At 41.5% G+C, this 14,124-nt stretch overlaps 1 protein-coding gene across 1 annotated transcript in view; it reads right to left on the bottom strand.

Moving 5' to 3' along the window:
* The window catches only part of LOC117513511 (A disintegrin and metalloproteinase with thrombospondin motifs 16), a 259,672-nt gene that overhangs the window by 93,839 nt on the left and 151,709 nt on the right, over window positions 1–14,124 (bottom strand). Inside the window, 1 exon segment of the mRNA XM_034173682.1 lies at window positions 3,826–3,921. Coding sequence (XP_034029573.1) covers window positions 3,826–3,921 — 96 coding nt within the window.

Genomic DNA, 14,124 nt, shown 5'->3' with positions numbered 1-14,124 from the left:
ACAGCCGCTGCCCGTCCCACATCGCCCCTGGTCCCACATCGGCCTGGACTTTGTCACGGGTCTCCCGCCGTCCCAGGGAAACACCGTCGTCTTCACGATAGTGGACCGTTTCTCCAAGGTGGCCCACTTCGTGGCCCTCCCGAAGCTACCAACGGCCCAGGAGACCGCGGACCTCTTGGTCCACCACGTCGTCCGTCTGCATGGGATACCATCAGACATCGTCTCCGATCGCGGCCCCCAGTTTACCTCGCACGTTTGGAGGAGCTTCTGCCGGGAACTGGGGGCCACGGTCAGCCTTTCGTCCGGGTATCACCCCCAGACCAACGGGCAGGCAGAGCGGGCCAACCAAGAACTGGAGCAGACACTACGCTGTGTGACAGCCGCGCACCCGACGGCCTGGAGTACCCACCTGGCCTGGATCGAGTACACCCACAACAGTCAAGTGTCATCAGCCACCGGCCTCTCCCCTTTTGAGGTGTGCTTGGGGTATCAGCCCCCTCTGTTTCCGGTGGTTGAGGGAGAGGTCGGTGTGCCCTCGGTCCAGGCCCACCTACGGAAGTGCCGTCGGGTGTGGCGTGCCGCCCGCTCTGCTTTATTGAAGGCCCGGACGAGGGCGAAGAAACATGCAGACTGGCGGCGGGCCCCGGCCCCCAAGTATCGCCCTGGGCAGGAGGTATGGTTGTCCACCAAGGACATTCCTCTGCAAGTGGACTCCCCAAAACTCCAGGAACGATACATCGGACCCTTCAGAATCCTTAAAGTCATCAACCCCGCCGCAGTGAGGCTCCAGCTCCCGGCCTCGCTGCGGATCCATCCAGTTTTTCACGTGTCAAGGATCAAGCCCCATCACACCTCACCCCTCTGCACCCCGGGTCCGGCACCACCTCCTGCCCGGATCATCGACGGGGAACTGGCTTGGACTGTGCGCCGGCTCCTCGACGTCCGTCGAATGGGCCGGGGTTTTCAGTATCTGGTGGACTGGGAGGGGTACGGTCCCGAGGAACGCTCCTGGGTGAAGAAGGGCTTCATCCTGGACCCGGCCCTCCTGGCCGACTTCTACCGTCGCCATCCGGACAAGCCCGGTCGTGCGCCAGGAGGCGCCTGTTGAGGGGGGGGTCCTGTTGTGTGGGCCGCTGAAGAGGAGGTACTGCTGGCCCACCACCACAAGAGGGCGCCCTGCCTGGAGTGCGGGCTCCAGGCACCAGAGGGCGCTGCCGCCTTACGGGAGCAGCCAGGGTGACAGCTGTCTCCCATCACTGGACACAGCTGTTCCACTCAACACAGAGGTATATCAGCAGAACGGCGTCTCCACCTCAGTGCCGAGATATCGCCTTGAGATTAAGGTAACCTTCTCTGCAAGCATATACTGAAGACTCTGATAAACCTTGTTAAACCTTTTCAGGACAGCTGACTACAGAAAGCTACTTGCTTGGATAAGTACTCACCTTCCTGCTTCATTGTGACAAGAGGTGGAGGCGGCTTCTCCCCTCTCCGTCTACTGGGTGCTGTCGCATCCATACCTGTGTGTTTGTGCTCTTTCCCGCCAGCAGTACCGGATCCGACGAGCGGAGGCAGTGGCCACCTGGGGATTCGGGACTTGGCGGTTCCAGTACTTCTGGGGTTCGGTGGCAGAGGAGATCTGGGTGGTTCCGGTTCGACTAGGACGGACGTCTCCTACCTTCGAGCCTGCCCACACGACACCAGCAGATTTCGGCTTTAAACTCCAAATTATTAATTGTTGTATTGGTTGTGCTCTTTTCACAACAGTAAAACTTGTTATTCACCTTTCTCCATTGTCCGTTCATTGCGCCCCCTGTTGTGGGTCCGTGTACCTACACTTTCACAACATAACCACCAACCCACCATGTTTAATCTCTGTGTTGTGTATGCATCATCTCTCTACTCGCTCCTCTCTCGGGCTGCAAACACCATCTCTGGCATGGGAGGTGGGTCCTCTAACCAAAAAGCTGAAACCCATGGGCGTCTGTGGTGAGAGCGTTTTTTGGCGTTGGGGAGTGAGGCTTACAGACTACCATATGCACAGCGACCCCTGCTGGCCTCCGTTACACATGCACTGAACATGGAATTTGTAATATTTATTTTAGTATTATTATTTCTACAGTGTCCTTCTGCTGTCATTTTTTTTCATCTACACATTTTTGTTTTGTGTGTTCAAAATAAAGACACTTCATTTATTCATTCAGAAATCTCATCTACAATTTATGGAAGCGTATTGCATTCACTTGATAATTTTTTTTTTTTTTGGTTTGTTTTTCGGAGTAATTATTTGTGTTTTTCTGAGTAATTTATTTTTTTCTGTTTTTTGGAATAATTATTTGTGTTTTTCTGAGTAATTTATTTTTTGTCTGTTTTTTGGAATAATTGTTTCTGTTTTTCAGAGTAATTTATTTTTATGGTTGGTTTTTCAGAGTAATTTTTCCTGATTTTCTGAATATTTTTTTTTCTTCTGTTTTACGGACCAATTTTTTTCTGAGTTTAGAGAGCATTTGAAGATGCATTCATTCATTGAGAGCTTGATTTGGTAACAAACATGACATTGTCCTGTTTAATCAAGTTTTACTTTGATCTGGGTTTAAGACACTGGGAGACTGTCCTGTCTTTAAGTCATATAGATGGCATTATTATTAGTTTGCAGACTCTACGCAGGCATTTGAGGACTTTGCGGCTGTTCAGAAGAAAAGTCCATTCAGATCTGCTAGACATAGCAGTTTTTCTCCAGGATCAGTTGGACAGATACGGTATACTCCATGGATACAGGATGATTCATTTGAAATGCATTCAGGCTGGCTACATGGTGACTCAAGAAATAGTAAAAAAAAAAAAACAACAAAAAAAAAACAGCCCAAAAAACAAACAAACAAACAAACCTAAAAATAAATTACTCAGAAAAACAAACCAAAAAAAAAATAAAATAAATTACTCAGAAAACAAACCAAAAAATAAATTACTCATAAAAACACAAATAATTACTCCGAAAAACAAACCAAAAAATAAATTTATCAAGTGAATGCAATATGCTTCCGTAAACAATTGAAGTAAATTTTTTATTTCAATTTAATATTTACTATAAAAATGGCGTGTTAAGAATGATAACAAGAGAGTCCGTATTTAGCTTCCACCATTGTCTTAGAATGAAGGAAACAGGCTACAGATTTTTAAAAATTTCTTGGTGGTTGTAGTGGTGGTAGTGGGGGGAGCATGTCCCTGGACTCCTCCGAGTAAGGGTGTGAGTTCAGCACACCCAAACAAGTCACAACCCGCCTTTCACCAAAATCTAGATCTGCCCCTGATGATTGCAGTTTTTTTCTGGAATGACACCTCACATTTCTTTAACAATAACAATAACATTTCTACTAACTAGTCATGATTCAGTAGTTAGCCAGTAGGTCAGGAACTGCATACACAACCGTGCCAAACATACTTGACTCCAGCTAGTGTAAATGCCGTGACTCTTAGGGCAGCCTTGGACACTATAGGCTGCATTTGAAACATTTGAAATTGTCCAGTTGCACCAGTGAAGATATTTATGTTCCTCTGCAGATCGTGAAAGAATCATTTCAGGTCAAATGAAGAAAGTCTCATACCTGTCATTTGATACCACTCCTGAGGTGGCAAAGCTTATGAAAGGATTACTCACTGCTCTCAAACCCATGCACACACACACACACACACACACACACACACACACACACACACACACACACACACACACACACACACACACACACACACACACACACACACACACACACACACACACACACACACACACACACACAGAAATGACAACATGTGGTAAGTCACCATATCGGGGCCACAAGCGGAACCCTCAGCAGCTGGCATGAACTTGGTCTCACACTTCCTCCCAACACGATGGCACCACAGAGCTTTGCAGATATCCTGGAAGTACATGAGAGAAATAGTGACAAAAATTTTCACTCTGATTATGTTCAACACATAAGCACCACTTGCATTTCATCTAGAATAAGTCAGAGACAATCTTTCGCCAATTTCAGTGTTAAGACGACATGACTACGCTTCTTGGCGATTGTCTGACAGATACCGATGGGAGCACTGTGTGAGTTTCCTGCTGTGTTTGCATGAGAAACATGACCTGCTACTTTTTAACACATCCCATCCTTTACTATTTCGATGACAATATGAGATTTGACAGCTCAGCGCAGATGTTGACAGGCAGCTCTGCCTCAGATTCTTCCTCCAAGACAAATCATGGAATCCATTCCAAACACTGTCCAGATTTTTTTGTGTGATCAGTGTTGTCGGCTGTAAAATCAACAGGATCAGAGCCAGACAGAATACAGGCGGAGGAAGAATGAGAGACAAGAGAAATGATGGACAGTGTGAGGTGGAAATCAAGTCAAGGACAGAATATCATCTAACGTATCTAGTAGTATCTTATCTTGGCAATGTCTATGAAAACATTTTATAATGATGCATTTATCATAGGACAAACTGCACTGCAGAGGCAAATTCATGCAGATTTCTATGAAAAACAAGTGTCTGGAAAAGTGGTCTAGAGTTTTGGGATCTAGTGCACCTTGCTGTTACCAGGTGCATGAGAAAAGAAAAAAGCATGGCGCTAAGACAAAATACAAATAACAGAACCAAAAGGGAATGACTGAAATATGTTTTTAGAATTCATGTGTGGATGTTTAGATGGTGCAGTGGTTCTGTTTTTTAGCCATGATAAAGCCCCATTTGGATGGAATTAGCTTCACATGGGGAGGTTGGGTATTGTAATCATTGCCAGAGTTTCTCAGCACACCGTGTACAGCGCACCTCTGCACATAGTGGAAACACACACACACAAAGTGAAGCCAACAGACAAATAAAGAAGATGATAGAGAGTGACTGTGGAAATGGATCCATTCAGTCACAGAGCAGAGAACACAGAAATGTAAAAAGAAAAAAGCACAGAAACCTGGTATTTTTTTAATGGATGGTGGACGTGTGTTAGTCCACTTTATTGATTAGACAGTTTCATCTCTGTCATTTACCATGAGAGCTTTTATCCTGTTTTTTTCCAGTGCAAATCCACCATAAATATCGCTAAACTGACATCAATTATGGACAACCCCTCTCACTCCTTACATGAAACAGTGGGAGCTTTAAGCAGCCCCTTCAGTAGTAGATTTTTGCACCCTCAGTGCAAAACAGAACGTCAACAGACAAATAAAGATGATGATGGAGAGTGACTATGGAAACGGATCCAAAGGTCATTTATTCCAACTGCAGACTGTATTATACCTCAAAATGTTTCTAACACCATAATCACCTGCTGATTTTGCGCTATTAGCTACATCTACATCACCTTTTGTGCTTTATTATATGCACAACTGTACAATTTATCCTGTGCAATAATTTACCATATCTATACATACTTATACTCACTATATTCTATTTTTCAAGTAATCTGTTCACATCAGTATTTACATTATGCACCTACCAGCAAACACTGTAATATACTTTAGTCACCTTTCTGTAATACAAATATTTTCTTTTTTTGACTACTGTACACAGTAAAATTTACTCTGCTGTGATAACATTTGATCCCAGTCTAAATAGAGTAACAACCACTCTATTGTAGAGTGTATTGTACTGTAGAGATTAATGGGCTTATTAACCATCAGATGAAAGGTAAAACCTCTTAAATCATTCTAAAGTCAGTTTTAAGCAGGAACGAGGCGTTAATCTGTGACTCTTTGAAATGATGGGTGGTCAGTGAATGCAACAGCTAGCAGCCCATGTAGCTACGGCTCTGTGATCACTTCCTCTGCCTTTTCTGATATAATAATGCTGAATTTATGTGGAAATTATTCTTGTACAAACATTTCAGATACCTGTCGTTGAGATAGATGATGACTGGAGTGTAGTTTTAAGCATAAATGAGGTTTTAATCCAGGAACCGCGGTTAATGACACATCCACTGTGAAGGCAGGGCTGACTGAGTTTTAGGGGGGACCGTTCCGTCGGCAATACTGTCTAGTCCAGGGGTGGCCAAGTTCGGTCCTCAAGAGCCACATTCCTGACACTCTTAGATGTCTCCCTGCTCCAACACACCTGAATCCAATGAAAGGCTCATTAAAAGTCTGCTAACAAGTCTTTCATTGGATTCAAGTGTGTTGGAGCAGGGAGACAACTAAGAGGGCCAGGAATGTGGCTCTCGAGGACTGAACTTGGCCAAATCTGGTCCATCGAAAATTAATCCCTTCCAAATAAGGATTTTGGGTGTTTTCGCACCTTGTCGATAATTTTTTGGTATGGTCCAAGGACAATCATTTTTACAATGTGGCATTTTTTTTTTTTTACATTGGTTTAGGTTAGTTTCATGTGGCAATATTTCTAAGGGGACCAAAATGTTGAAGGAAAAACTTTTTATTGTATTTTGTTATTATTGTTTATGTGACACTCAATTACACACTTAAGAAACTCTTCAGCTGTTCTCTGTATGTAAGTTCATGATACATTTTATGTATCCATTTACATTTTTTGTGGTTTTTCCACAAGCTGTGCACTTGCATATTTGTCTGAAAGTTATTCACCAACATCTATGCATAATCCTCAGTGGCTAACCTGCTGTTTATGCTGCGGTGTGCTTTTATAGCAAAATAGATTTTACAACACATCATTAACACTGTTTGATTATTTCATACGTGGGTTTGGTTTGCATTCTCACTACCAATGACCTGGTCCAGACTCAGCATGGGATTGGACCAAGACCATCTTCTCTCAAGGGTCTTGGTGCAGCTATTTTGGTCAAATTACGCAAGTTAAGGGGGGGGGGGGGGGGGGGGGGTGCAACACAAAATCTTTTTTAACCAGATTAAAAGGTGCAAGTTTGAAAGTTTGGTTGTTTTTTAAATCATGCAAGTTTGCAGAATCCTTCATGTCCTGTTCAATAAAGCAGGAAGGATGAACAAAAATCTAATCTTGGTGTGCTGCCAGTAAAGTTCAAAATCTTCGGTCCATTAGGAGAGAAGCAGGGTGAGATACAATGTAAACATTATTAAGTGTAGCACACTTGACCGTATTAGGAAACATTATATCTGTCCCATCTCCGGTTAACACTTTTAAACAGCGAAACCTGATGACATCTCCCACATGAAGATAATATATAGAAAGTAAGCTGCGATCCTCTCATATGTGGTTTTGGGATTCCAGTCTCTAAACCATATATATTTTGGAAGGAAACCTTTTTTTTTTATTAAACTCCTCATTGTTCTCCTCACCATATCCCTTTCAAGCAACAGAGGTGGTACAAATATGTATATAATACAATATCTTTCTATTAGACATAGCGATAAGCTTTGCTTTCATTTCAATTGCAGTATTTCTGAGCTAATCTCAGTTCTTTTCAGTATAATTTACTGTACACTTGAATTTCTTCCATACTCGAGTAAGTGTGCAGATTGTTCACATCAATGTCAACCTGACATGTAAAATTCAAATTCAAATTTTATTCATTTGTATAGCGCCAACTCAAGGTGTGTCACTCAACACAAAAAAACAGAGCAACATGAAACAAAAGATTAAAAAAAACACAATAAAAGAATAAAAACATAAAAGATAAAAAGAAAAAAGAAAATAAGCAACCATATACAATACTAACGATAAAACAGGGTAAAAATGAATCTTCAATCTCGACTTAAAAATCTTCCAACTGCCAACTTCCAACTGATTCCAACTGCCGTATCTGTGCAGGCATTCCACAGAGCCAGGGCATGATAGGAAAAGGCTCTGTGACCTACAGAGTTTTTATTCACCTGAGGAACACATAGCAGTAATGCACCCTGGGAACGCAAGGCCCAAGCCAGTACGTAGGGCTTAACCATGTCAGCCAGGTAGGGAGGCACCAGGTGAACAATTTTATATATTGTTTTATATATTTTGAACTAATTGAAGACCCCTAATGCTGGACTGCGGTAAACCAGAAAATACAACATTGCAGTACTCCAATTTGGAAGAGATAAATGCATGTATCAGAGTCTCAGCATCAGCCATAGACAGGACGGGACAAATCTTTGCTATATTTCACAAATGGAAGAAAGCAGTCCTTCAAATATCTCTAATGTGGAGGTCAAAGGACAATGTAGGATCAAAAATTACCACAAGGTTCCTCGCTTTGTTCGTATGTTGTATAACACACAAACCAAAGCTAAGCCCCAGCTGGTCAAATTGATGCTGATGTCTCACTGCACCAAGAACCATCATTTCAGTCTTATCAGAGTTTAAAAGTAGGAAGTTAGACATCCATCTTCTCAAAGCTGCAAGGCAATCTTCTAAAGATTTTATGTGAATGAGATCACCAGCAGTTATCACCATGTACAATTGAATATCATCAGTATAGCAATGAAAGGCAATATCAAAACACTGCAGTAAATGCCCAAGGGGTGCTAAATAAGGGGAGAAAAGCAGGGGGCCTAAACAGATCCCTGTGGAACCCCAAATTTCATGTCACTTAGAGGTAGTGTTGTGAGTGAGAACAACTGGACAGGTATGACGTCAACCATGCAAGAGCACTTCCAGTAATCCCAAATCGATTCTCCAACCTATCAGGTAAAATCTGATGATCCATGGTATCAAACATAGCACCAGAACCGTACTGGTGTCTGAGTCCATTGCTTGCAAAAGGTCATTCACTACTTTAGTGAGAGCTTGCTCTGTGGAGAGATATTTTCTAAAAGCAGACTGTAATGGCTCAAAAAGATTTTTCTCAGTAAGGTGGTCCATAAGCTGCAGTGAAACCACTTTTCCAGAATTTTAGAACAAAATGATAGATTTGATATCGGCCTATAGTTTTTCAATACACTAGGGTCAAGATTAGATTTCTTAAGTAATGGTTTAATCACTGCAGATTCAAAACATTTAGGAACAGATCCAGACGTTAGTGAGAGATTAACAATTTCCAGCACAGTCAGCCCAAGAGTGGGCCACAGGTCCTCAAACAATTTTGTTGGCATAGGATCAAATAAACAGGTTGTGCTTTTTGTGGACGTCAAAAGTTTCGTCAGCGTACCCAGTGAGATACTATCAAATTCTGTAAATCTAGGTAACACCTTAGTGGTAGCACCCACCTCCATAGCAGGGTGCAGTGGCTTGGCCAAGGCGTGCCGAGATACGCTCAACCTAATGTCTTCTATTTTCTTCTCAAAATAATCCAAGACGTTCTGTGCTGAAAAGGGGGAGTAACTAAGTGGTGGCTTTCCATGAATGAAAATGCTACCGTGCCAAACAAAAACTTTGAGTTATGCTTGTTTTTATAGATCAAACCAAAGTAATAGGTCCGCTTTGTAGCCAATAGTGCATGCTTATAATCTGAAATAATATCACACCATGCAAGGTGGAACCCCTCTCATTTGGAACTACACCATTTCCATTCCAAACCTCTAGCCTTCTGCCTGAGGTCATGCAAATAACCATTAAACCAAGGCAACTGTGTCTTGGAAAGGTGTGGCCTTAATAGAGGAGGTATAATCTTATCAAGTGTAGTTTTGAGCACTGAATTTAAGATATCCGCAAGACTATCTACTGATTGGGCATTCTCTAAACTCGAAGCTAAGATATCAGGTAATCTTGCTTCGAGTTCAGTCACAGTTGAGGGGTTAATGCACTGCCGCAGTAATAGACAGGGTTGTTGTTCCACTAAACACAGCAATGAAAATGTCATCCTAATAAGTGAGTGGTGGGATACCTCCGATGCAAGAGGCGTGATGTCAATATTTGTAACAGCAAAACCACGTGCAAGAACCAAATCCAGGGGATGTCCACTAATGTGTGTTGAGTCCTGAATGCATTGCTGGAATCCCAGTGCACCCACAATTTCCATAAATAATTTGCAAAGGGGATCAGAGGGCTTATTTATATGAATATTAAAGTCACTGATAATAAGTTAAGATAAGATAAAACTTTATTATCCATAAAACGGAAATTTGACTTACATGAGCTGCTGAAGCCCCAAGACATGAAAACACATCAAACATTCATCATAAAACATTCAACATGAAATAATTTTAAAAACAGTGTGTGGTCTGCAACAATGTGTTCATTTGGTCTCTGATTTAAAAGTGTGATGGAGTGTGGCACAAATAATCAAGATGTTATCTGAACCAGTTGACAAGCTAGAGATGAATGCACCAAAATCATCTAAGAAATCAGAGTATGGGCCAGGAGGCCTGTAAACAGTGACAAAATAACAAATGATTTCCATTTTTCTGACCCTGGTAATACATAGCATCGTGGGCATAGTGGAGAATTAGATGCTCAAACAAATTATATTTGTGTCCCCCGATACTTAAGGTAAAACTAGATTTCTAAATAAAAGCAACATGTAAATTCATGGTAAACAGTCACAAGTCAATTTCCAGCTGCATTGTTCTTTGAGCATTCATTAACTTTTCCAGTCTTTTGTCGCCCCGCCCCAACTTTTTTGAAATGTATTGCAGGCATCCATTTCAAAATGAGCAAATATTTGCACAAAGACAATAAAGTCTATCAGTTTGAACATTAAATATCTTGTCTTTGTAGTGCATTCATTTGAATAAAGGTTGAAGAGGATTTTCAAATCACTGTATTCTGTTTTTATTTACATTTTACACACCATCCCAACTTCATTGGGACTGGGGTTGTAACTATATCAGGTCAGGACTAGGAGTAGAGACTTGCGCTTGTACATTGTCACATCCACCACACCATGGAACAGCCTGGGTAGTCAACTGGTCCATCCCCACATCTCGAAAGTAACCATGTATCTGCCACAGCCAGGTGAAACATGGATGTCCCATGGGCCTTCTCCGTCCATTGAGGTCCTTAACACTGAGGAACCTGTGTGTTGGATCATGTCCAGAAAAATGCACCTTATACAAAATGTAGCTGATGTTCCCTCACCATGCAAGTGTTACTCTTCATCTAAATCTCCCTAAGTAACTGTTTGACACAAAGTTATTCCAGGGGTCCTCTGAAAAAGATCAAGTACCAAACAGCAGGTTATTGGTTAGTGTCCCAGACTGACAACCATACGGTAAGACAGGAAGTACCAGGACCCTAAAAAGCTAGACCTTTGTTCTCAGGGAAAGGTATTGGCATCACCAAATACCTCTGTCTAGTGACATCATGACTTCATAAGCTCTTCCCAGGTGTCTCCTGATCTCAAAGGCTGAGAACCAAGATGAGTGAATGTCTCTACAAGTTCAGCACTTTTGTTGTCTACAGATCCACTCCTGATGGATGAGTCCAGGCAGTCATTGAAGACCGGTGTCGCTGACCAAACGGTCCCCCTATAAACAGTCCACCCTGCCTTCACTGTGCATGCGTCATTTCCGAGCGTCAGCATTGTCATTTATTAGCGTCAGCTGCGATTCATTGATTATCACCTTGTTTCTGCTTCAAACTGCACTCCAGTTGTCATCTGTCTCAGTGACAAATATCTGAATCTTTTGTACAACAATCATTTCCACATAAATTCAGCATTATTTCGTAATAAAAGACGGCAGACCGATCAGAGCGCAGCAGCTGCACGGCAGATGTCTGACGTGCAGCTGTGCCTATGTCATTTTGGTGCGTCAGTAGCGAAATGAGGAGATTATGGCCTCATTTCTGAATAAAACCGCCTTGTTTCTGATTAAAACTGACTTTAGAATGATTTAAGAGGTTTTACTTTGTCATCTGATGGTTAATAATCACATTATTCCCTTTGATCACTTTGGGTTAAGAGAGGCAGTGTCAGATGTGCTGTTGTGGTCTGAAATGTGAAGGCAGGGTGCACCGTTTATTTTTTATTTATTTATTTATTTTTTTTTTTTTTTGGGGGGGGGGGGGGGGGGGCGTTCGGTCTGCGACACTGGGATCTCTGTTTTGATCCAGTACAATCACCAACTCAGACATGCCTAGACATGTCTTGACTGAAGAACTTGAGATTTTATTAAATATTCTGATTATACAAAATTGGTTTGTTTGCATTAATTTCTGAAGATAATCTGAATGATTTATTTGAAAATCTGGGATGCCAATTATTGTGACCAGGACTGGACCAGATGGCAAATATTGTGCATTTGTTTATATTCTGTGAATGTCTACGTCATGTCTCAAAAGAGATAATAAATAACTTTAGTATTCAAGGCCAAAGCTACACTGACAATACCATAATATGGAATGTAAACATACATAATACAACCTAAGGCAAAACAATCACCCAGAAATAAACTGCATTGTGGGCTACACCCTTGCAGAAGAAAATTAAAGCCACTCTTGAACATGTGTTTCTAACTGCAACCACACTGAGAACATCGATGGCAGTTCCTCATCAGAAACAGTCTCTCAAACAGCAACATCAGCAGTAACGAGACAATGGGAGCGCAACAAGAAGAGATTCCCATTGGCAAAGGGCCAGTGTATATTTAGTCATCTGTCCCAGTGAGTACTTCAGTGCAATACGACTCTGATTGTTTATCTTGTGCTGTAAGGGTGTGTTTGAATATATGTGTGCGTGCATGCACATGAGTGCATGCATGTTTGTTTTCCTTCCTCTGTTCTTTCTTTCCCTTTTCCCTCTGTCGTATTCAGTGTATCCTGCTATTTTGTGCTTCATTTTTCCCAAGAACATGCTGTGCAGTTGCTGTGCCACTGTTTACTGCCAAGATGGGATGGGGGGAAGGGGGGTGGGGGGTGGAGTGGGGGTAGAGATGGGGGTGTGTGTGGTTACATGGAATTTAATCTGTGCAAGTCCTCCCTGAGATAATTGTTATCCTTCCAAATAAGAAGTGAGACATTAAAGTTGATGTGACAGAAAGACTGAATATTTCTGAGATGAAATGCAATTCCCCCAAAAATTAAATAAGAATGGCATGGAATTATGCACAGTTGTATGCAAAAGTTTGGGCACCCCTAATAATTTTCATGATTTTCCTTTCTAAATCATTGGCTGTCTGGATCAGAAATTTCAGTTAAATATATCATATAGCAGACGGGCACACTGACATTTGAGAAGTGAAATTAAGTTTCTAGTATTTACAGAAAGTGTGCAATAATTATTTAAACAAAATTAGGCAGGTGCATAAATTTGAGCACCCTTGTCATTTTATTGATTTGAATACATTTAGCATTAATTACTGGAACACCAAATTGGTTTGGTAAGCTCATTGACCCTTGACCTCCTTACACAGGTGAATCCAATCATGAGAAAAGGTATTTAAGGTGACCATTTGCAAAATCTACTGAGGCATTCATGCAGAGGAACGAGTACAATGTTCTGGAATGGCTATCTCAGACCTGAATATTATTTAAAATCTGTGGTGTGATTTTAAGTGGGCTGTCCATGCTCGGAAACCAACAAACCTGACTGAACTGGAGATGTTTTGTAAAGAAGGATGGACCAAAATACCTTCAACCAGAATCCAGACTCTCCTTGGAAGCTATAGGAAGCATTTCGAGGCTGTTATTTCTGCAAAAGGAGGATCTACTAAATATTGAAGTATTTTTTCTGTTGGGGTGCCCAAATTTATGCACCTCCCTAATTTTGTTTAAAGAATTATTGCACAGTTTCTGTAAATCCTATAAACTTCATTTCACTTCTCAAATATCACTTTGTTTGCCTGCTATATAATATATTTAACTGAAATTGCTGATCCAAACAACCAATGATTTATAAAGGAAAATCATGGAAATCATCAGGGGAGCCCAAACTTTTACATACCACGTCAGCCATGAGAGGTTTGATTGGACAGTATACAAATGGGCGGGCCTTGATGCCACACTGTTTTAAACTGTGGGCTACCTTAAGTGTCTCCTCTTCATCTTCCATGAGAAAACATTCATATCATTTAGTGCCAACATCTTTGAAGAATGGAAATCATGATTTTTATCAGCTGACATAAAAAACAAACAACATAAAAAAATAAATAAATAATCAAAGTCACACCTCAAACAAACTTACAACAAATAATGAGGTATGAGGTAATAGCATGACATCATGATTTTATATGATGATTAGTGTTAATCAACAGAAAAACAAATATTGGGTTAAACACTGCATTGGGGTGTGTTATCATTGTATTGTATTTACTATTGTGTTGTATTTACTATTTTTCA

This window comes from Thalassophryne amazonica, chromosome 7, assembly GCF_902500255.1.
Source record: "Thalassophryne amazonica chromosome 7, fThaAma1.1, whole genome shotgun sequence".
NCBI lineage: Eukaryota > Metazoa > Chordata > Actinopteri > Batrachoidiformes > Batrachoididae > Thalassophryne > Thalassophryne amazonica.
Note: the sequence above shows the minus strand (reverse complement) of the source record. Positions and strands in the feature narration are given on the sequence as shown.